The 25400-nt window shown below is 36.4% G+C and overlaps 2 protein-coding genes across 6 annotated transcripts in view; one reads left to right on the top strand and one right to left on the bottom strand.

Annotated features, from left to right (window-relative positions):
• Positions 1–1687: 1687 nt before the first annotated feature.
• pdk4 (pyruvate dehydrogenase kinase, isozyme 4) lies at positions 1688–16063 on the bottom strand. The gene is made up of 11 exons (XM_027175873.2): positions 15340–16063; positions 13857–13998; positions 9000–9071; positions 8216–8400; positions 7852–7941; positions 7454–7531; positions 6723–6799; positions 6101–6199; positions 5864–5974; positions 5435–5548; positions 1688–4832 (listed from the first exon to the last, which is right to left on the bottom strand). Exons 1-11 carry the CDS (start codon positions 15455–15457, stop codon positions 4659–4661), a joined length of 1260 nt encoding a protein of 419 aa, XP_027031674.1. The 5' UTR covers positions 15458–16063; the 3' UTR covers positions 1688–4658.
• Positions 16064–20776: 4713 nt separating this feature from the next.
• The window catches only part of LOC113661650 (cytoplasmic dynein 1 intermediate chain 1), a 51012-nt gene continuing 46388 nt past the window's right edge, over positions 20777–25400 (top strand). For 2 of the 5 annotated variants that reach the window (XM_047808285.1, XM_047808284.1), the window contains exons 1-3: positions 20777–21014; positions 23678–23791; positions 23923–24037. In XM_047808285.1, coding sequence (XP_047664241.1) covers positions 23684–23791; positions 23923–24037 — 223 coding nt within the window. In that variant the 5' untranslated portion in view covers positions 20777–21014; positions 23678–23683. Of the gene's footprint in view, positions 21015–22442; positions 22452–23677; positions 23792–23922; positions 24038–25400 lie in introns of all 5 variants that reach the window. The other 3 variants (XM_047808282.1, XM_047808283.1, XM_027176026.2) reach the window with 3 other exon arrangements.

The raw sequence follows: 25400 nt of genomic DNA, 5'->3' as shown, positions 1-25400 counted from the left end.
TTTTTTAACCAAGCAAGGAGGAGAAGAATATGTGGAAGGATGACACAGCAAAAAGTTCTATAGCAAACACTTCAAAAAAGCTGCAGCGATTTGCTTAATTGTCGAACCCCTGGATAATTCCCCATTTTGTAGTGTTACAACCTGGAAATCGACATAATTTTAAATTAGGAGACGAAAGTACATAAAATAACATAAAAGGAAGTGAAGGAAAGTCAGTATAGTTTGCAAAATTATTTACAACTAAACAAAAGAAACCGTTGTGATTGCATAAGTGTTCACCCCATTGCTGTGAAAAGAAAGTTCTGGTGCCACCAGTTGCCATGAGACGTCACATAATCAACTGTTGTTGTGATGTCAACTGTCAAGTGTCATATGATCTCAGTATTATCCCCCATACTTAGTAAAAATAATTAGCCTGCTAACACTATATTTAGTTACGTAAATAGAGAGAACAGAGAACAAAAGCAAGAAAATCAACTCGGGCTGTTTTTGTTCTCCAGCCAAAAATATCATGCTACATAAAAGAGTTACAGCTCAGCTTAGCAGAACGTATATTTACTTATACAAATAAATCAAGATGCTCAACACCTCCTGCTAGTCATCATCACTGGCTCTTTTGCTTAGCGTTTTTGCAAATAACAAAATTACACCTGTTGATGATTATTCACTATATATCCAACAAAATAGGGAACAAATAATTAATACAATACCCTAAATATCCATAAAAGTAAAAAAAAAAAAGTTTTTTAAATAAAAATAAAACATTTTAACTGTCTGAAGGAGCAATTTAGTTATTAATTGCTATTAATTACTGAGTAATTTAAAGGATTTACAGCAACAGGTATTGTAACAAGTCTGTCTGTTTTCCCTTGTTTCTGTCTGCTGTCATTCGCTGATGTTAATTGTTGACCCCGCCCACCTATTTGTTACCATGGGCATTAACTGCACACATTCTTTTCCCCAGGTGTTTTGTCTTAGTCTGTGATTGGTTCTTGTTCCCTATATCCACTCTGTTTGTTCGTTTCCCTGTTGTGAGTTGTTCCTGTCCTGTTCCTTGTTTTTTGATTATTAACAGGATTAACTGCACATGGATCCGCATTCGCCTGTGACTAACCGTGACAGGTATAGTGATACACTAATTTTTAATGGTAAATTGTGTATAGAGATAAATCACGATATATAACGCAAATATGTTCAGAATTTCAAGGTGTAACATAAAACCTCTGGAGATTTAAGGGGAAGGTGAATTCTTATGCAAATCAGTGTGTGTATGTGGAACATCTCTATACAGCCCTGTACATCTAAAATAGACCCTATAAGACCGTTTAAGTTTCAGATCATTCTCAGCACAGTCATGACACAAATGGTCGTGTGAGTCGTGTCGGTATGAGTGCTGAAGTGTTGCTGAGATTTTTGTATTGCACATTTAATCATACACATCTCCCATGCTGTGTGTGCTCTCTCTCATACTAATGCTGATTTATTTACATGCAGTGCCTTTTATTCGTGTTCGTCTGGACTTCACCGGAAACTTCCAGTGAGTCGTGTTTTTCATCAGCTGTACAGGAACAGTATAGTGTGAAGCAGAAGCTGCAGGAAGTTAAACCGACTATTATGTCATCAAACATTTCTGCAACTGAATTCACCTCCTTCAGCTAAGCCTTTTAACACAGAGATAAGATCACAACAGTATTCACATCTTTTATTGTACGATGTAATAGATTCGGTGGAAGAATGCTACTTAACTTCAACAAAGTCAAAACGCACTGCATGTGCAAAAACAAAAGTGGTTGAGTGGTTTACAAAATAGGAAGAAATTGTACAGATGATTCGCTATGACAGTTAGGTTTCCTGCCCCAGGTCACGTTCACATGACTATAAATAGAGCTGGTGAGGTAAAAGTAATGACACACTAATGTGCAAAAAGAAAATCAACTATGTACAAAAGAAAACATGTAGAATGACATCTGTTGAGCAGTGGCATACGAATACAAAGTGGAAAACAAAATGTTTTCTGCCAACATGAGCAAGTGATTACAGCATTTGAACTGGCTCTGAAAAAAATTAGAAGAAAAAACTATCATGTCTGCAGTAGCCTTGAAATGGCTGTCCCAAAGTTTTCTACAGTATATGGAATAATCCTGTATAGCATACACATACAGTAGACGTCACTCATGGAATTCAGAAATAATAAAACGTATGGCATAACTTCTCTTTATCCTGAGATCATGCGATTAAAACAAAGTAATTACTGATTAAAATCCAAACTAATTAGAATATGATATCCTTACTGTGTTACAAGTGTTCAAATTCAAACATTTAGTAAAAAGGACAGGACACGTTCTCTTCAGATTAAAGAAAGGAATCAGTTTTCAACACTCAGTGAATTGAAATGTTAAGATATTAACAGAATTTGGCCACAGTGTCTACACATTGCGATGTATCAGCCGCTACATTTAAACACACACTGTATGTTGTTGCACTTTTTCACTGCAAACAGCAGCATTAGAAATTCTCATATTATTCCAGGCCCCTATACTGCACGTTTTTACTCTGTTTAACACTGCTCATTTATTCACTATTAAACAATAACAAATTTTTTTCTTATTTCAGACTGTGGGTCAAAACTAACACTGTGTCCATATAATGTTATTTTGATGACTTGCTTTTTACATTGTATACATACAGTATACATCAGTCATTGTCACAGCTTCACACACGACGCTGCTCATGTTAACATAAATCACATTCACAGCAAGGCTACGTTCACATTACAAGCTTTATTGCTCAATAACAATTATCAGATCAGCTCAGATCTGATCTCTCTGCCTCGGCAGTTTACATTCATGTTTCTAAGTGATGCATTTCTGTCATTAGCTTTGAACAGACTTTGGCCAACCGAAACTAGACACATCAATATAAAGGTCATGTGCATGACCATGGTATTTGATGGAAAAATGCATATTTATGAGACAATATGCCAGTGCCATAGGGATTAAATAAATAAACTTAGCAACACAAGCCTTCCGTGCAAAAATAATTTGCTCTGGCGGTTTGCAAAAAGCTGGATCTTCAAATGTTCATGATTTAAAAAAAAAAAGAAAAAAAGTGATATGTGCAGTAAAGTGTGATGTAAAAGACAGTTAGGGTCGTATAGATGTGTAGCAAAAATGTACCCATTACTGATCTACATTTTACGACATTTGGGGTTAAGGGCCTTGCTCAGGGGCCCAGCATCAGCAGCTTAGTGGACCTGGAATTCGAACTAGCAAACAAATTGTTCTACAGATAATCGCCCTTGGAAGTAAAAAGAAATCTGACATCAGATATGGAAAAATGCAATTGAAAGGTCATTCAACTGGGGAAAGTCGAGAACTTGGGCAACATCCTCCTTGTGTAATGTTGCAACATTTTTATAAGCAAACACAAGCATGATTTCTCATTGCTGTGTGTGTGCGCTGATATAATTCTGGGAAAATCCTCTTAACGTGTTTATTAATGGTGCTTGCAAAGCAACATTCTTCTTCCTGGCAAAACTTCGGCGCGTAACTTGACTTTTATAAGCGATCCAACCAACGACGTTCACACAGTGGACGAAAAAGCGGCAAAAAAGTCCCATAGACTTGAATGGGAAATTCCTAAAAATTTCACCCTAGCAACCGAGTGCCGAGATTTGCCACGTGCAAGCACCATTCACAATTTCTTCAGGAAATGTACATTCTAGTTACATTTAAAATCTAGCAATACATGGAGAGGTGATGTGTGCTATTTTTGTGTCTGCCAGGATTAGAGCTACGTGAGACCTGTAGACTGTTGAGAATGTGTTGTGGAAACCTACATGACATCCAGTTCAGGTGATCGATCAGTACCAAGTGTGTCTTGGTAAAGGTCGGATTTCTGGTGCATGTTTGCTGTTTAGATTGTAGACATTTTTCCAGTTTAAAAGAATATCCCAAAGAAAGGTTCTGCCTATAAGATTGATCCACTTTAACCTTGTAATGTGAACACGGCCATAACAGAATAATAAATGAAATCTAAAAGCATGTTTACCATTTTAATCACAATCAGCCTTCCTTATAGTTTTTCCTTATAGTCTGCAATGGTTGCATTATTTGATTTATTTATTTTTACTGTTTTCTGCTTGCATACATGCCAACCCTCCTGATTAGGATTATCTGGAGCTCTAGTGGCTCTCACTTATTCTTTGCCAGATTTTTCATTAGTTCCTATTAACTGCATGTCTGCATGTGGACATTCGATGCTAAATCTTTCTGCTTCATGGTTATGTTATTTATCTTCCTGTTGGTTCATTTGAGGGACGTGGACAGAGAGACAGCATAAACTTGGGCCCACCTAAAACACTTTGACAGTTGGACAATTCTGACTATTTTCCTACATGGAAATATATCCTACATTAACAAGCAGGGGAAAACATTTTAAATAAAATCTTTACGCAGCTTTGATTTTTTTTTTTCTTTACACTAAATTGAAATAGGAAATTAGCTTATATACTGAAACTACATGAATAAAGTGAGGCATAAGGTGAGGTTTAATATAAATGCCCATTGCACCCTGTAATGTGAAGCCAGCATGAAATGAAAAATGATAGCCTAAGGCAATTTCACTAGTCCCTAAGGCATCATCGTAATTGCAGTCCATCACTTCACCCTGCTCTTAGTTCTCAGGTCTGGCTCGCTGTAATCATACTTTCCCAGTTTTTTGGGTTCACTGCTGGGGATGCTCCAGTCATCCGCCTCGATGGTCGTCTGGTAATGTCTTAAGGCTGACTTGTTGAAAACTGGCAGTCGCTCCACAGATTCAGACGATAAAGCCTGGGAACCATGTAGAGTAGAACAGAGAGAAAGAATGGCAGAAAACAAAATCAAGATTATCATGATGGTCACCATCACGCAGGTGCTTCACCCTCCATAAAACTCGCAACACTGCAAACTATTTTTATTCGGATTCTTGTGACCCCGTTCTTATATACGGATCTAAACTTTTCCTCCTTGTCACTAACTGAAAATAAAAGGATCTTTCAGGTTTTCTTCCTGCAACAAGTTCTAAGCAAAATGCGCTCTGTCTGTCTATTATCTGGACTGCATTTTCAATGTAAAAATACAAAGCTGCAATTTCCAGGCAATATCTTTCACCTTTGCTCTCTGTCTATTGAAAAAAAAAGTTTGTTTGCTCTATTCATCCACGTGCTCTCTTTTTTACAACAACCTTGTATACAGATGTTGAAAACAGGGCTGCAGTTCCCAGAAACATCAGAAACAAAAAGTTTACTCGAGGTCAGGGCTCAACACACACACTGACACACATACACACACACTGACACACACTCCCCATAATGTACACAGACTACATTAGCTCAGTAGCATTTTCAGTCTACTTTCATAGGTCAAATGCTATGTATGTAATTACAATGTACCTTCAAGTAAATGACGGCTGATGTGCCGTATCCCTCCATGGAGTACAGCTGGAGGTCTCCCTGGAAGTACCTGGCGTAGAGGCGTGAGATGGGAAGGCCGTAACCGAAGCCAGCCTGCACACACCCAGACAGTAACCCCGGTGTAAATGACTGACTAAGCTGAGTGTAATTTTGCTAAATTACAACTTAGCCATCGTATATTAACACCGTTTACACTTTGAACGAGTTTAAGAATACAGTGTATCTGGTGGACTTATACTTAATATGTGTAGCGTGTAATCACTGTTAAACCTGGTCAGGAGAATGAACATGACAACGGTTTGTGATAAACAGATTTCTCTGAACTTTTTCCTTCTACAAACTTTATATACTCAATTGTATCAATTCTCTAACATTCATATGCAATGAAACAAAGCAGCTGCATCTCACCAGCGGTGCATTGCGAGCGTTGTGAGTCACAGGGCTCGGTGCCGTAGAATACATATAACTAAAAAGACGTTCAATCTTCCTCAAGGGCACGCCTCCTCCTCTGTCTGACATCTATAATTATAACAATCAGGTTTGTATCACAGCATGCCTTTAAATTACACAGATACTTACAGCACAGTACAATTTCCTGGAGCTCAATCATAGCAAGCAGAACAGTGATACAGTAGGGATGCTTACCTTTATGGTCAGGTCTTCATCTCCAAGAGAAACTCGAACTTTAATTGGTGGAAGATGCATGCAGTTCTCGTGGGTCTCTACAGTCGCTCTCATTGCATTCTGTTAAAGCAGATATGAAAGAATTTAATGGTTACAATACCATATCGGAGTTCACTTATTGACTTTAAACTCTCTTATTATAACAATGTGAGTAACATTAGGTTTAGCAGCGAGTCTATTTCTAACATACTGTACATAAGACACCTAAAAACATTAAAAAAAAAAAAAGCTAAAACAGTGGTCAGACCAAAGGAGAACAAAATGACAATAGAATTTATTTAGAGAGAGTATGTTGTTTTTTTTACTCTCTGCCTACTAGGGTTTTCTAGTTGGTAATTCTGCTAATACTTGGAGGTATGATTCAAATAGTATTTAAATATTTTCTGTTTCGCTTTTGAATGACTGAATGAGTGAGTAAGAGAAATGAGAACATGCTAACAGTCACAGTAAGTACACTGGCAATACTTCAGGGTTCAACAAATGCGACTGCTATTTAACAAACAACTAAACAACTGATTGATTTTTGTCTTTGGGAGTAAATTAAATAAATAAATAAATAAATACTATCTTATATATACTACACCTTAAAGAGCTCGAACAGCATGTGATAAAGATGTGATGGTACATAGACAATAGTAACGGGCTCATTGGTGTCTTTAGCTGCAACACAATAAAACCAGGTAGAAAAGAGTGTTAGAAAACAACAAACAGTATGAAAGCTTTGTACACACTTGTCTGTAATCAAGTTTATTTTAAGTTGTACACTAAACGAAAGGTGTGTGCACCTCTGCACTTCATCGTATCATATGCATGGCGTCTAATTTGTAAGCTATTATCAGCAGTGCTGACTTTGTGCCCAACACTGTGCCCTTTGGGCCTCAGCCTTCACTTAAACACTCCTACTGTTTATTCTGCAGAAGCAGAGCATGAGGGCTGAACTTTAATAAAAGGTAGACTGATTTTATTTCTCAATACACACAGAACAAAGGTTGCTATGACTCTTCTTATCAGGCTGTATGGCAGTGAGTAAAAGATTATGGCTTGTATTAGAATAAATAAAATACAGAAGGTTGTGAAAAAGCAGCACGAAACAGATCTCAGCTCGAAAACATCGTAAAGCCGGCAACGTGTTGTAAAGTGAAAATGTGGAGTAAGTACAGACTCACTGTCAGAACAGTTCTGTTTCTTTTCAAAGAGATACTAAAAAGGTAATATTAATATTTAATGCATGCGACCTGTGAGTTCTCATCACGCAAAGGACACAGAAAGAAAGATGGAATGGAAAGTTTGGATGGACAGAAAAGTCTTACTCACCATTCACTTGTTTGATGTCCACTTCTGGAGACATCAGGTAATACTGATCACAAAGCATCCTGGAGCTCTCATACGCATCTGCAGGGACAGAGGAATAAACGTTTTTCACATTTAAACTGCAAACATTTGCAAATCCTAAGAAGAAACTGAAGATGATGAAATTTAATCTGCAGAAGTTCTTCGTTTCTCTTCCGTTCTTCAATATCACGAGTTAAAAATAGACAAACACACAATCTTAGAATAATGCAAACTGTTATCCATTATGCAAAATATATATAATGATTTTTGCATAAGATTTTTCTGCTCTATTTGCAAGATCTTATAAGAAAACTAAATAACTAACTTTCTTGTGAATGTGGAACTCGTTAGTTATTTTACAGCAGATTATGACTCAGTACCTTTAACCACCTCCACTACATCACAGTTGGGGTCGATGCTGCCGATATGTTTCGGGTGAGCTGGGTTTGTGCTCCCGCTGAAGATCAGTGCTGTAAGTGCACACAAATGATGATGAGGCTTGTTGAAGAGTTCTTTAATATTTACATAATCTATGTAAACCAGTACAGAGCAAAGGACTGTACAGAAGTAGGTTATGTGTGTCTCAGAAAATCCAAAAACAGAAATCTACATGCAAAGAAATTGTCATTATTATAAAAATACTAACAAAGCTAACTAATTGCATGTGTAAAGATTTCAGTGTTAGAATGACACTGTTGTAAATGTGCACAGTGTGGAGCTGTGAAGCTCATCTGAAATACTCACTATGCTGGTTCATAAGCATACGTGTGGAGATACGACTCGTGTAGAAGCGGTCTAGGAAATACTGGACGTTCTGATTGGTCACTGGATCCACACCAAAAGCCTCTTTGTACTCCAGAACTCCCTGTGCCATTGTGGGCACCACATTATTGTGTCTATTCCTCACGTTGATCAGTGTCTCTGTAAACCTGAGAGAACATTATATCTGTTAAAGCACTAGTAGAGCAGACTCAGAATCATAGTGTCACAGTGTGTCACAGGGTGCTTTCACATCCACCCTCAACATGCTCCTCTGTGGTGTGGTTGGTTTGTACAGGTGAGAACACAGCATTCACACTCCAGTGTGGATCAAAATATGCAGAGATTGTTTGAAAGAAGCCGATTCTACTCTGAACTTGCCCTGCTGCAAGAGGTGAACCTACATGTGGTGGATTTTGGGTTCAGCGTTTTTGTAGATGTAAGCAGGCTTAACTGGGTCACAAGGTACAAACTGAGCTAAAGGACAGAGCTGTAAAACTGTGGAAATGTGGACTGATGAACAAAAAGATAAAACAAATGCTGGATATTATACACTTTTAGTTACTTCGAGCTGTGTACTTTGAGTGAGTGATTCACTTGGCCAAAGTATCTTTAGCTTTTATTTCCTATCACAACATTTAGGACCAATAAACAAATTATGTGCAGTGATTGAAAACAAACCAAACAGCAAACAAAGAAAAGGTATTAATTTCACTATAATTGAGACTCAACAAGCAAATGGACTAAAAGTTCTAGTAATACAACTCACTTTTTCAAAACACTTTTATCTTCAGGATTTTTTTCCAGGAAGTCCACAAGCTCCATCAGACTCTGTGTATACCTGGTATAAAAACAATATCTGATTAGTGAGAGTACACGAAATCCCAAGAACAAACAAAGTAAACTACACCAGTGTGTAAGTTAGGGGTGTGTGTGTCTGCATGTATCATTTATAAAGTGTTAAATTATTCATTATTCATCTTCAATAAACACTTTCTCCTGCTCAAGGTGGTGGTGAATCCGCTGCCTAGTCTGGGAACACTGGCTGTGAGGTAGGAATACACACTGGGGATCATGAACAAACAGTCCTTCACACTAAGAGGCAATTTAGAGTCATCAATCCACCTATGGGCATGCTTTTGGAAGGTGTGAGGAAACCAGGGAACATGGACAAAACCTACACAAATGTAAGAGTAACAAGTGAAACTTCATACAGACTGTAACTCTGGAGCTGTGAGGCATTAATGCTTCTGACTCATTAGAATTATGCAAAACATTTTTGTCATCATCCTCAAAAAGAAGGCAAAGATTTATAGATATACAAATTGGAAACAGGCCAACATCAGCCTGCCATGCCAAATAATTATCCAGCCAGCTATTAACCAGCTGACATTTAGTAAAAGACAATTCCAGTAATCAGTCCTGTCATGATATGCCCTAAATTTGTTTCATTACTCAACCAGTTTTTGATTGTTATTACCATTAGACCTGATACCTAGCTTAACTATCATTCAGGTTTAGTGGTTAAATGTTTATAGCAACCAAGCTGTACATTAGACGTTAAGGTTCTTGAGCCATAGAGTTTTTGTGTGGTTTAAAACATGAGCTTATGGGAAATAACAAATGCAGAAGAATTCACAATTCTTGTTTCAGTGCAAAACAATTGTTAAGAAAACTGGCATTAGAAATTTGTCCAAAAACACAAATGTATCTAACTGAGTCAGCCTTACATTTTTAAGTACAAGTTGTGTTTAGATTGTTAATTAACATGTACAAAGTTGTAGAAAGAATAAAGATATTCTCTCTCGCCAGTGTTGCTGGTGAATTCTTTGTGGCTGATGAGAAGAGCACTTATACTATGGCTTATTATAGTCAGTTAATTACACTCATAGTTTCTGCCTGTGTAAGATATACAGTATTCAACACTTGTCCTGGTCGAGCTAACTTAATAGTCCATGCGTCTTTAAAAACATCATAAGACAAGGATTTCCTTGCTGTAAAAATGTCTTGCTTGCTGTTATCCTTTATCCACAACAAACCATAAACTTCTCAGACCTCATAACTGTATATGACATATACATATTAACATAATGAGTAGTGACTGTATGTAATTGTGAGAAAATTCCACTGTGTTTGTGTTGTGCCACCGAGATTTTGACAAATGTAAAAATGATTGTCATAAAACAACTAAACCATCAAGTCTATTCTTTGCTGAGCATCGCTCATTTTATTTAACACTCAGCACAGGCTCTTTCATTCTCATATACACCTCAGAAATAACAAGCAACTTCTACAAAGCAGATCGTTTGGGTCTGATATTGAAGTAATCAAGAAGGAGAGCAGTTTTGTTATTGATGTTTGCTTGTATTCTGGGTTACATCATAGTTATAACAACTATTTGATTTAAAAAAAAAATCAGAAAAACGAGTAGAGATTTAATCCTGAGCTCAAGTTTCTCTCACTCACTCACTCATTTTCTACCTCTTAACCGAACTACATCGGGTCACGGGGAGCCTGTGCCTATCTCAGGCGTCATCGGGCAACAAGGCAGGATACACCCTGGACGGAGTGCCAACCCATCGCAGGGCACACACACACTCTCATTCACTCACTCACACAATCAGCTCGAGTTTCTGCCTGTGCAAATAATAATACAAATAAATTTTATTTATATGTGCGTTTCAAGTCACTCAAGGTCACCATACAAATTCAAACAAACAAAATAAATAAATAACAGTAAACAACAATAAAACGAAAATCAGTTATCTAACATTAAACATATAGTAGATTCAAGTGCAGCCTAAGATCATGTGGGATAAGCGCTTCTGAACAAATGGGAATTGAGTCGTGTTTTGAATGTGGTGATGGAGTCTGTGTTACGGATGTTTTCCGGGAATGAATTCCAGAGACGAGGAGCAATGCGACTAAGGGCTCTAGTGCCCATGGTGGTTAAATGTATAGAGAACTAGTGATGAAACATTTCATCCAATGTCTTCCAAATGCCTGCGGAAAGCTGATGGCAGTCATTTTTTTAAGGAATCAAGTTGTTATTAGCTGTTAACTTACAAGTTTTAGAAGATAGATTGATACTTAACTGTATGCCAGAAACAAGCTTAAAATATAGGCTATTCAAACAAGAAGAAAGCTGTTAAAGAAAAAACTATTTCAGACATTTGGCCTTGAGCATTTATGGATCAATTCCAAAATTTCATCAGTTTATCTGCTGGTAACATTGTGATTCTATATAAATCCTACAACACTCAACTCGTTCTTTAGTGTACTTAAAAGAAAACACCTTTTTAAAACACCAGATTTACTCTAAACACACTTATGATGAAATCCTCAACGGTCGCTGGCCCTTATTTTTAGAAACTTCCCTGACACCATGTCCTAAATGTATGTGTAAACAGAGAGGACGGCAAAACTCTTTACATTTCTGTAAGAATGCTCAGAAGTGGTGCAACAGAAAAGCATTTGCCCTGGTGTCCAAAGAGAGCACAAGTTCCAATCCCGCTATGCTACAGCCATCCGAGTCTGAGAGAACAAACCTGGCTGTGCTTTCTGGGTAGGGTTTTGCTGCCCAGTCAGTCACTCAGACACTAGCCATTCACCAGCATTTATAAGCTTCTGTATGCAGAAGTGACTCAGCACCATGAGCCGTATTCGTTAGCCTTATCCCTCTCCAGTGAGTAGCTTTTGTACGACAGGGGAGATCTGATTCAGAAGTGGGACATAAACAGGTGCAATTTGGGAAGAAAAATAAGGAAAACCTGCAATTGTAACCTTCTGACTTGCATCACGCATAAACATATTATCCTTTGGTTTAATGATAGTATGTTCCTAAGATTATCTCCTAAACAGCATCTAAAGGTATGTTGTGACTCCTTGTTAATAAAATCCCAATGCATAATTTTCACACTTTAAGTAAAAAAGGCTGACGAAGTACATACAGGCCCACTATCAGGCCAAAATCTGACCTCATTAGAATAAACCAGATCAAAAAAGCATAGCAGCTGAATCGTTATCTAACAGCAGACCCTTCAGTGTGATGTTCACCCTACAGTGAACCCAGGTTCAAAGTTAAAGCAGCTCAGTAGTCAATAAAGAGGCCACATGAGGTGAAATGAGCCCTGGGGCCTGGACCTTTAGTTACAAAAATGTATGACCAACCTCAGCAACCCTACTCTTTTGTTACAGAAGCTTGAACAATTAAAGCTTTTTTCGGTTAAATACGTGCCAGATTTTCTGTTGGATTAAGATCAAAATAATTATGCAATTTATATTTACCCTAAACCACCATGGTGCATCTCTCTGACTACTGACTAATAGGACATGTACGAACTTGTACTGAAGTGCTGAGGTGTATAATACTGTAAAGTCCTAAGGTGTCATGTTATTATCACACAGAAGCCAATGACTTTATCATGCTCCAGTCCAAATCTCTATTTAATCTAAACAAAACGTAATCTAAAAAGGCATTGCTCTTCACGTCTCTGATGACTCTATTGGGTCATTTGGGTACATTCAAAATCTTGTCTTCAAATTATTGAACAAAGTTTCAGTTCATTAGCAGCCAGCTAACTTTTTATGTGGGTTAATTGACAAGTACAAATGTGGCCTGAGAGCAAGGGGATTTTAAATATAAGAAATGTAAGCAAATTCTCACTTCCTCAAAAATGATCTCATTTCCATTATTATTTGTGTTCTGGCCTGGGAATATTCTTCACATGGTCAGACTGCTTTACTTTTGGCTGTGTATTTATAAAAAAAGTAAAGTTCTAGTATTAAAATCCGGTTATCCCTAAAAGTGAAAAGCATGCAAAGATTTTATTTCAGTTCCACTAAAATTAAAGTGGAATAATTCCACCACAACTTAATCTACTTACGGATCAATGTTACTGCTAAATTTAAACAAATTTTAAGTTTTACAGAGAGAAATGAGATGTCACTTTGATTACCTGACTGTCTCATCACCTGAGGTAAAACTCACTCACGTCATTTAAACTGGAGCCTCATCCTCATCTTTTATGAATGCTGTTGTTCACACTACCATCAGTGCTGAAATATTCGCTAATTAAATCAGTCACTTTTGTTCTGTTGCCTTAATTTCTCGTCTTCTTTTTTTATTATTTAAACACTTAAAACAACATTTATTCATACTGTAAAGTCCTCTGTACAGAGTTTATGTGCTCTTATCTGAATTGTAAGAGATGGTGCCTGATTACAAACTGTTAAGGCTTACTGTATTACTGTTTCTCTATAGTGTGGAGCTGATTTGATCAAAAAAGATCTGTTTCTTAAAACAGAGATGACAAATTATATCACTGGCAGAAAAAAAACATTTTATAAAGCCCAGAGCCATCCACAGGTTATCCTGTTGAAAGATCTCTGATCACATAAATCTCTCACAGAACTGACTATTTCATGTAGGCCACATGGGCATATGTAATGCACCTGAAGATTAAAGTAAAGACTTAATATTAGATAATTAATGGACAGCCTTCTGCAATCTGGACCTAGTCATGTCCACAATGCTGCAGGTCTCTGGCTGATTTCATTTCATTTATGTGCAGGAGAAAAGAGGTAGCAAAGGGCTCTTGAGAGCCAGAGAAGTAGGTGAACTTACCAAGTGTGTAGCAGCTGCACGGATGGCGTCCCAATGAGCTTGTCAGGCAACATGTCTATCTCCTTCATGATGTTGGCCATTCTGACTGGAAGCTCCTGACGGAGGAATATGAAGGAGGTCTTCTCACAGGCATTGGCTGAACCTAAGAAAACAGAAAAAATTGGACATTGCTGTACACAAAAACATGGCTTATTAGAGTAAAAAACACACAATATAATGTCTTTTCTCCAGGAGACAATCCTGTGGTGTAAGCAAAGTTAGAACAGCTTCATGTGTTACTGTTACAAAGCTATTACACATCCATAAAATGTGCTCTGTTCAGAGAAAATTTCACCATATCAGTGACTATATGCGTCTTCTATAGAGTATAATTTTTAATGATTCATTATAAGATTATACAGCATCATACATTCACAAGTCTCTGTGATTTATTTGCTACAATAAAAAGGAGAATGTATTACAGCTCAACAGTGCTGTCACTGTGGCTCTCTCAGTAATGAGGCACACATAGCAGTACACATATGTATACATAGTAGTATACACATTCGGGTATATATATTAAGTCTGGTTAATGTCCAAATAGTAGAGAGGTGACAGAAGGACTGACATTTTTGAGCATTTCTCACTGGCAATTTAGTCCAAAGCCTATGAGTAATAGTACCAAATAGAACCATTGTGTTATCCATGCATGTCTGTGATGATGTAAGATATTAGAATCAAGTGAGTCTGAAACCAGAACCACAGGGCACTGAAAACTACCCTCAGGATTGATATCTAATTTGATTACACTGTTCAGGGAAGGCTTTCCACTATATTTTAGTTGTGGCTGTGGGGATTTCTGTTCATTCAGCAACAACAGATGTTGGGTGAGGAGGCCTGGGGTGCAGTCAGTGTTCCATCTCATCCTGAGGGACCTCAGCGGGGTTGAGGTCAAATCTCTGATCAGAACACCAGTTATGACTCTGTCTTCATGGATCTTGATTTGTGCTCAGGGGCATTGTCATGCTGGAACAGGTTTGGGTCTCTTAGGACAATTTTAATGCTACAGCATGCAAAGACCTCTTAGACAATTATGTGCTTGAAACTTTGTAGAAGGCCAAAAAAAGCATGTGATGGTCAGGCTTCCACAAGCTTTTGGCCAAATAGTGTATGTTCCGATGCATGATATGTTACGTCATGTCATGTTGACTGGCATGACACATTTAAGGACACAAGCTACCTTCAAAGGTGTCAGAAAGTCATTAGGCAACTGCTCTTAAGTCACTGAGAGAACCGAGGCTTTTTAGAAACATTAAATACTTCTAAAAAAACATTTACAAAAATTAAAGAAACATAAATAAACAAACAAAAAAATAATTAAATTTTTAAACGTTTTGTTAATTATTTCGTATTCTAGACACGTGACTGAAAGAAGCACGTACAACACGTCACGTACAGCAGCGTCTCATGTTGCACGGCAAAAGCTATTTGTTACTCAACTTACCGAAGTCTAGGAACTGCTTCATAGAAAGTGGCGATGGCGAGAACTTCGAAAACCTGTCCACTTGCTTCGGTATGTTGAACCTCGAAGAGTTCTTCAGCAAAATCTGAGCGAATTTCATTTTGAACTCCAAGTCAAAATCCACGTCGAGTTCAAATGCTGTTGTTTATCAGAAGCTCTCAGGTTCACGTTGGAGATAAAAAGGTCTAAACCGAGATTAGCTCCGCCATTATAACGTGAATAACAATAACTCAGTGGTGCTATGTAAAGTTATTAGCAGTTCTTTAGCCATAGAAATGAAGGCAGAGTATCTGAGACTCTGCTCTCCTGCATGGGAGCTGTTTACAGCACATGCAGTAACAACCACAACTCCACACAGCTCAGGAGCTCCTTCTGCTTTCTCCAAACCTTTTGGTTCAGAATGACATTGCTGTTGGAACAAGGGGTCTTCTCTAAAGTCCCCTTGCTTCACATTTCTTTAAGTAAAACCTGACTTAAATGCATGTCTGCCCCTACCGTTCGTGGTACGATGAGGCTTCTCATCTGTTCTGAGATGTTATTTGTCTTCACTGGCTATGAAAATATGATGACCGCTACACAGCGCATGCGCATTTCTGAATTAGAACAAAGGTCAGAGTGTGCGGTTACACAAAAATCAACACAAATAACACCATAAACAACACCTATCGTTTTACCATTTCAACGCTTCCTATTTCCTATTTCGCAAACTGTTGACATCGTTATGTGTGAACAGAAACATAGTGTTTCCATGTTCACAAAGGTTGTGTTAGAGTGAGCTGTTTTTTTGATGACTATTAATCCCCCTAGTGGCCATTTATGAACATTACAAATCTGCTTCTTTTGTTGTAAACCAAAATGAGTTACAGAACCATTTGTGGTGAAAACAACATTCAATTGTGGCCTGCTACTCTTGGAATAAATAAATACATATATAAATTACTTTATATGTACATTTCAAATGTAATCTAACCAACAACAGGGTGGTGTGATGCACTTAGGCACAAAGTGACATACTGTTCTACCTTACAGTCACTTATTTTCCAGTATTTATGTCTCTTAGATCACAGTGATTTTTCAGTGATTACAATTCTTAAGTTGTGAAAGAGCACAATTTCAATGTTTCTAGTTATTTATTATATTTGCCTTTCCTGAATAATAGAAATATCATATAAAATGTACTGTCCTGGATAGTTTTTCACCATTCACACAGAACTGAACTTGTCTCATTCTCATGTGCTTTCTTATTACACATTGTAAGAAATTACAGAAACTGCACCCAAATCCCACTCCAAGATACACATCTCAAAGAGCTCAAAAAAAGGTTTAAGTATCATAATTTAATACGTTTAGGACTCTAAACATATAAACTTGATTCAATTATTAGTATGAGAGCGTATGCAGGACATCAAGGATCATCACAAACAAAGGGTCTGTGTGACCGCAATTACCATTTAAAGTGTCCACTTGGTTGATAACAATTGTAAAAACACCAAGCCAAGGTGTACATGACCATGATTAACATTTAAAGACATCAGCTAGACAACAAGGCGTGACCCAGCCATTTGGGAGACACTCGGTTCTTACACTTTGCTCTGGGTTCTTACCGACTTTGATGAACCCAAAGTACTTCATGTATTAATGGAATAAACTTCTTGCTCTTCATTAAGATCTTCAACCTCATCGTTTTATTTTCTTCTACATGGTTACTTCTATATGGTTAGTGATGCTGATGAATGAATGAGTATTGCATAAGCCTTCTTCATTGGTTGTATCAGTATTAACGGTTTTGTTTCAGACCATGTTGGAAACTTTTTGGTGAAGCAGAAAGTCCTCGTCACAGAAAATCATCAAGCTCTAGACGAATAAAATACCATATATGTGGTTGATGTATTTAATCCCTTATTGTTAGGGTAGACTTATTGCTTTGTGCTGCATGTGTTGTAGTTCACAACAACAAAAGAAATGAGATGCATCACCTTTAGTCACCCAGCTTTTTGAGATACCTTTACTATACTGTTTCAATATATAGAAACAATTATAATAAAGGTAACCTGAGACAAAAATTGTCATATTTATTTTCTCATCATGTTAATACAAAATGTTATTTTGAAGGGACAAAAACATTTCTTTTAGTAAGTCTGTCTACCTTTAGAGCTTGTTCATGTGCTTGCAGGGTTTTAACAGTCCGTTTCCCACCAGATATAATACACAAACTAACTGAATCATTATGGTGCATATAAAATGGACTTGTATAAACACATAAACATGCTGTAATGAGCCTGTGTCAAGGTTAATGTTTTACTGGCAGTAAAACAGTGGCCACAGGTTCAGTCGATTGTAGAGGATTCACAATATATATAATACAGTAAAGTAAAAAAATGGGCCACACCTTAGGTTGACTGTGTTTTTTCACTCAAATTTCTGTGATGCAAAATGAATACATTTACCTCTATAAAATGTATTACACATTCTATATTAACTACATATTCTCTAAAAGTTGAAAAAAAAGCTGCTTTAATATCTTCCTCTGCCTGTTGCTTTGTGTAAATAATAATAATAATAATAATAATAATAATAATAATTATTATTATTATTAATATTATTATTTAAAATTAAATTATTTATCTCCTAAATTATTTAATTAAATATTATTTAAAGTCTGTCTGTCTGTCTGTCAGTCAAGGTTTAAAGATGCAACAATAATGCTTATGGCACATGGGCAAAATGATGAAGGGACTTAATTGTATTTGAATGCCAGTGCTTGAATTTCTTAGCTTGAACTCAGCTTTTAAGTCTGTGCAAACCACCAACACAGTTCTTCTGCTGGGTTTAAGGACAGATTGACTACAGAAACTGAGCACTCATTTCAGAATAATGCTGACAAATACATAAACCCACTGCTGTATTTCTGCAACATTTACACAACTGCCCCAGATTTATGTGAACACATGTATCATTTATCTCTAAACAAGTCCTGAATGAAGGATAAAAGTATCAAAGTCAAACTATCTGGAAGACTGGCATGCTCACAGAGCAATCTTTAAGAGGTAGCCATTTGGTTTGACTTTCTCTGAGGTTTAACGTGCACACATGCTGAGAAAATCACAGGCTGATTATTTAAGCCTGAATATGCACGCTTTTCCCTGTGCCCAACACCTCTAATTCAGCTTATTAACAAGCTCATTAAGTCTTTCATGAGGTTAATGAGTGCTATAGCAGTGAAAACACTAATATATATGGTAATGGGTTGCCATATATATCTCCAACACAACCACTGGAATCTAAAATTAGACCAAAATGAATCTATCTGAGCTGTTCAATTCTATAAATTGTGAATTTCAATAAAATTCTGCTGATGTTTATGATGCTGAATGCTGCATTTGTTAAGATAAAATTGCTGGATTGTTACATCCTCTTACTTAACATTGTATACAAATCTTAGATGAATCACATTAGATTGCGCAATGTTGTTAGTTTTGTGTTATATGTGTCTTTTTGGTTTTGGAGGAATGTTGTTTCATTGCACTGTGATGTAACTGCACCAGCTGTATATGGTTGAAATGACAATAAAAGCTTTTTTGACTTGACCTCTTGAAGTAACATTTAAGACCTGCTACAGAATGGCCTTCTGTGCTGGAGAACCTAAAGGCATTCAGTCATTAGCATTGCTGACGTGCTCTAAATTCTTAAACTCATTTAGACTGCAATTAAAGCAGTTTTATTAAGTTGAATTCTTATCACATTGTACGAGATGTAATTATATGGAATTGAATTCTGTAATATAAATTGTGACACAGTGAAATGTGTTCTCTGTATTATATTATAAAATAAAGATCCTCTAATAATAGACCTATGATTAAATAAAATGCGTATGTTCTAATTACATCATCATTTAGTACAATCTGGTCATTGTTCCAAGTGAGCTTATATAAAGAGATTAAATAAAAAAATAAATATTTAGATATAGAATAAATGCTCAGTCCATTACGGTTGGAACTCTAGCTGTCTCATAACTTTTATGTCATCCCATACATTCTCCTATTGATGACTTTTAGACAAAAGTCGCAGCCGCACTCACACGCTGAAATTTGAATAGAAATTTCTGACACTGCCAGAACTTTGGTGTTGGCTTTCTTTGGTCACACTGGCACTAAATCGGACGCTGCTGAGCTTGTCATATTATGTGTTGGAAGGTCACTGATCTTGACTTACAGCCAAAGAATTATTTTACGATGTGTGATTTTTGTCTGCAGCAGTAAAATCTGGCTGAAATGAATACATTTAATACAGAGTGCAGCTGGCTTTAATAATTAAGTTGACAGATTTATCACCAAACATAATCTAATGAAATGATCTACATTTTTTAAACTTATTGGTGATTACAACATTTTTCAATTAGTCCCAAAGCCAACACACAGCCCTTTCAGCCCTTACATCAGACTGCTTCCTTAAAGTTAGTGCGTGGGTTATCTTTTTTTTTTTTTTTTTGTAACCATTTAATAACATTCTGAGAACACTGTATTAACATCTTTATCAAATTCAGGTTATGTATATTTGCCTTAAGGATTTAAGAATTATTATTTTTTTAATATTCAAATAGGATCTCTCAAGGTTCACCAATAGTAACTTTAAGGTTTTAGCTTTTGCACACAAACTACAACCAGTTGTACCCATTGTAGATAAATGATTATATCAAAATTAAAGTATAGGCCCTGGTTCAGTTTTGCTTTGGTTTTTCTTCTTAGACAAAAATGTATTAATTGCTACTTCTCCTAGGGCTATCGAGCCACATGTGCCAAAATCGAATAGACCCGGGTCTGAAGTTTGTTGCTATTACTTTTCTAAGCTATCCGAGTTCCGGTACTCATGGTACGGGGTCTCAAATGTGGCCTTTTTCCCATAGACACCCAGTATAAAATTTAGAGGTTTGTAACTCGGCAAGCTTTTGAGCTATCTACACCAAACTCAGCCAGCATCCTTATATCCTTATGGTGATACTCTGGACAAAGGTTTAAATTGGTGTACTGATTGGCCTTTCAGCCCCACCTCCAAGATATGCAAAGTCAAAAAACTTTCCACAACATGGACATGTGACATATCAAAACACTCAGCACAATGAGGGGAATTGCGTCACTGGTATTCTGGTGACGTCACATGCTCGTATAAACCCATCTCCAAAAGTATTGGCACCCTAGCATACCGGACTTTAGGAATACATGGTCCGACAAGCCAACATCAAAGTTTGTCACTACGGACTTTACAAATCTAGTTCTTTGTTTGATTACACCTTTTCAAAATATTCTAATATGTACGTGAAAACACAAAATCTGGCAACCTAGAGTATAACAGGTGTTGAAGAGCACGATTTGGCAACACTGCTGTGAAAATTCCCCAGACCTCCACTAGGGGGCGGTGTGAACGCATTTCCCAGCTCATATTATAGGGGAGGTGGTGCTGCTTCTTCCTGCATCTGAAACACAGAAACGAGATGCTGATGTGAATAAAAAAGCCTGAATTTGAATGATAATTATGGTCGAATATCATATAGGCGTTATGCATTTGTAACAAATTATTATCAGCTCTAAGATGTTTTGATTTGATGCAGGATTGAGAGCCAGCAGTGATACAGCATCTTCCCAGAGCACAGCATCCATCAGGTGAGATGTGATATTCTGTTCAATTCTGTTCCTTAGCATGATTATACATCTCAATCAAGCACCAACGAACTATTATTAAAAACCGTATTTAAATGATAGGCGAGCTTTTTATTTATATTCTAGATTATATTGTAGATTATATTCCTGCATCTACATGTCCTTGTGTTTGACTATGGGATATGACGTCATATCTACTGTTAGCAGTTAGCATCTAGGCTAAAATCACAGTATATTCAGTGTCATAAAATAATATTGATATCACATCTGTTTATGACTAGTCTGCCTTACACCCATTTACAACGCTAACTGTAAGCTGTAATATAGATTTTACTGGAGAAGAAAACATGGGATAATTTTCCTCCCAGTCAGATTGTTAGACTATTAATTCATATTAGTTCATGTTACAAATGTCAGCATTCAGACTTGTGTTTATAGTAATTTTTAGACTGCATTTTAACTGTGTTTTGTAAAGAGTTTTTAAGTGTTGTTATCCCAGTCCCCTGCCATGTTGCTACATTCAGCAATAATATGATACATAAAATGTAATTAGTTTTCTTAGTCAGTATCTTGTAAACATTCTCACTGCTTCTATTAATGAAGTGCTTGAAACTAATGTGACTTCATTTTATTTGGCTCACAGACCAGATTTGCTGTGTCATGATTTAAGTATTAACGTTCATCTGAAATGATCAGATGGATAGATAGATAGAACTTCAGTGCATAGTAAAGGTACACAGCAATGAAATGCAGTTTGGCATCTTCCAGAAGTGTAAAGAGTAGCAACTGTGTAAATAGACATGTGCAGATAAATATGTAGCATATGTACAGCATGTAATATATATACATATGTATATATGTAAACATATGTACATGATGTAATATATATAGGTATATATGTAAACATATGTACATGATGTAATATATTCATATAATTGACATTATATATATTATATTTATATAATTATATTATATTATATATATATAAACAATAAAAATACAATATGTAATATGTACATTGTATGTATAATTGTACAGACGTTATAGACAGTATAAAAATCATAATAATTATTAAGGATAAATAATTATGTTGCTATATTCATTAATAATATGATACATAAAATGTGATTAGTTTTTTCTTAGTCAGTATCTTGTAAACATTCCCCCTGCTTCTATTAATTTAGTGCTTGAAACTAATGTGACTTCATTTTATTTGGCTCACAGACCAGATTTGCTGTGTCATGTTTCATATTTAAAGTATTTGCTGTGTCATGATTTAAGTATTAACGATCAGGAACACTAGACATGATAATGATAAATAAAGGAAACTTTCTGAAAGATTTGCACTTCAGAAAGAAGGAAAAATTATTATTCAAGCTCGCTCTTTTTTAACCCATTCCTCTGTTTCTCTGTCTTGTTGAATGTCATCAGCAGATATAGGTAAGAACCAGTGAATATGAGTATAAATGTGTGTCCTGTAGTTCCTAGTTTTTTTGCTGTCATTTGTAATTTTCCATTTTTTAAATGACTCTTTTTTTACTTTTCTTCTTTAGATTTACTCAATGAACATTTACAAGAAAACAAGTTATTTATTATTCAGCAGCTTACAAAGAAAGTATATTAAAATCTTTGATTAATTTAAGCATAGGCAGATTAACTTGAAAACAGAACTATATCGAAAAATTCTAGAAAGACGATGAGTTTATAGAAACATATACAGACGGCAAAAGGTTGCTGTCAGTTTGACAAGATGCACAAACACCGATCATTTTTAAAGCTACTCAGTTATTAATTCAGGGTTGGAGACGAGATGGGAAACAACCGGGTTGTTAAACCAGTTCATCTCAGGGTAAGATAAAAGACTCACTGACCGAGCTAGTGTGAGCTGTAAATCATAAATATCTAGTGTGTTACAAGTACCTAACTAGATCGATTTTATTTTTTTGCGTGATTAGATTACATAAAATCACAAAGTCTAACATTGTTCATGAAAATGAAGGGGGTACAAACTTCTATCCCAACATCAGCACCTTTTTGGGGTTCGAAGCATTATCAAATTTCCTGCTCTGTTTCAAGTTGTTTATTCCTTCTTGTACAGTGGCATGACTGAAAGAGTTAACCCAATAGTTCAGAACATGGGTTTCTACAGTTACTTCCTATGATTCATTGTAAAGTTAGATACCAGCCACCATATCACACAGAATATGACAGTGATGTGATACAGTATATGATATGTGTAGATTAAGAATTGCTTTACAGCAAGAATGAAGGAAACATAAGAAGTGGGTTATTGTGTCTGTGCCTAAACACTAAATACCCTAAACATGGATGTGTCCCTGTTTCAATGAAATGGATAAATCACAGACAAACCCTACTTAGCCCATGTCTAGATTTAGCCTCTTTTTGGGCTGTTGGAAGTCTTGAGTTTGTGTGTCATGTTCAAATATCAACAAAAGTAGAGGACCATCGATCTGAGTCTACTTGAAATGGAGCAAAGGTATATAAGTACTGGATCAGTTTTGTTCTTCAGCCAATATTTATATCTCTTTAGCTAGCTGAATCTTCTTGGGATTGCATATCCCTTACAAACAGGTCTTATTTGACAGTTTCTTCACATGAGAAGCATCATCAGCTCATCTCTTCTGTATGTTCTCTTAACGTTTCAGACCAAAATGGCTGACAAGAGTGACCTAAAGGCTGAGCTGGAGCGCAAGAAGCAGCGTCTGGCTCAAATCAGGGAGGAGAAAAAAAGAAAAGAGGAAGAGAAAAAGAAAAAAGAGGTAAGGACTCAGGATATTTGTTTATAAAAGTTACTGAATGATTAACCTGTATAAACTGGATTTAAAGGGATGATGTAGGATTCATCAGAGCTTTTTATGGTGTGTGTGAATCTGTTTGTGTTCTTTCACAGTCAGAAACACAGCAGAAGATAGAAGCTGCTCCTGAGGACTCAGATTTGGACCGTAAACGCAGAGAGACTGAGGCACTGCTCCAGAGTATTGGAATCTCCCCAGAGCCACCGTTAGGTACGTTAATCACCCCGATTCACTCACTCAGCATCTCACTTCACAGAAAAGTCAAAGTTTCACACACACAACTGTCCATCCACCGATCCATACAATCATCTCAGGGACGTCAAGTCTCATCTGCAAAGGACCGGAGTGGCTGTAGGTTTTCATTCAAATCAAGCAGTAGTCGAAACTTGGGTTTCAGTAGACTCAGATGTCCCTTTATCCATCCTGCTTCAGTGACCACTTTATTTGGTCAGGATTGTCCTTCAGAAGTCTTTTAATGATTTTATTTTAAAGGAACGTGTCGATATTGTGGGCTGGAACAGGAACTTATTTTCTGAGACCTGTTTTAGAATTGTATTAATGTTTTAAGCTATTTATCTGAAGCCTGATCATAGGTTATTCTAAAATAATATTTTACATATAAGTGGCTTCCTTCTTTACTTTACTTTACTTTACTTTACTTTACTTTACTTTAGCATTCAGGTTCAGTCTCCAGACGTTTTCGGTATCAACTTTTTCTGATTTAATGCCATTTGTACTTCTCTCAGTCTTAGGGATTGTTCTTAGCAAATATTGTCTGGGTTTTTGTGTGTTTGGGGCTTTTAGATGTTCATGATGTATTTTCTTTTTCTATTACATACAAGCCTATACACTGGCACAGTACAAATATAGCCATGTAGTTGAAGTAAAAGATTAGTCTTGGAAAGGGTTTTATGGTTTTCAGCCTTGAGCTGGATTCACTTTCATTTGGACTTGGACTTGAATTTGCCTTTACCTTTGACCTGACCTCTTTAAGCTTTTGTCTTGACTTGATCTCATTCATCCAGGACTTGTCTTATGCTTGAATATAGCATATAGAATATAGTTCACATGCATATTTGTAATTGTAATGTCAGTGGGACAGAAATTATACTCCACTTGTGGAATCACCCATATGAAAGTTTTCACTGAGAGTTTCACAGACACGACTTTTGATAAAGCTAAAAATAGATAAATATTTTGCTCAATTTAATTAATGCAGATTCATTTTATATTGTCATTCTGCATTTTCTTCCATTTGTTTGAACATATTCTTAGATATATTATCTTAGTTATATTCTAAGAATTACTATTCTGACAGTACACATAAATATAAACCCAGCTCATTTTGTCCACATTGTACAGCTTGAAGGTACAGTATATTGATTTGTTTGGGAAATTACATGATTAGAATTTGCTTTAGATAGTAATTTGTGCATAGATTAGTTAATGCAGCTCTGGATCCACCTAGTGGAGAGATGTGCTAATAACCAGAGACTGGCATTGTTGCCTTGCTATGCCAACATCTCTATATGTATTCATTGCATGTTATTTATACCTCTGGTTGTGACATTAT

This window comes from Tachysurus fulvidraco, chromosome 24 (assembly GCF_022655615.1).
Source record: "Tachysurus fulvidraco isolate hzauxx_2018 chromosome 24, HZAU_PFXX_2.0, whole genome shotgun sequence".
In the NCBI taxonomy this organism is placed as follows: Eukaryota; Metazoa; Chordata; class Actinopteri; order Siluriformes; family Bagridae; genus Tachysurus; species Tachysurus fulvidraco.
The sequence above is the reverse complement of the archived record's forward strand: the minus strand, read 5'-3'. Positions and strand labels throughout refer to the sequence as shown.

Excerpts from the sequence above, each read along its gene's own strand:
- pdk4 (XM_027175873.2), bottom strand. The coding sequence starts at position 15,457 with ATGAAATTCGCTCAGATTTTGCTGAAGAACTCTTCGAGGTTCAACATA. Across the intron at positions 5,975-6,100 it reads ATGAAGACCTGACCATAAAG|ATGTCAGACAGAGGAGGAGG; the intron begins GTAAGCATCCCT and ends TTATAATTATAG. Across the intron at positions 4,833-5,434 it reads CAGCCGTCATTTACTTGAAG|GCTTTATCGTCTGAATCTGT; the intron begins GTACATTGTAAT and ends CATGGTTCCCAG.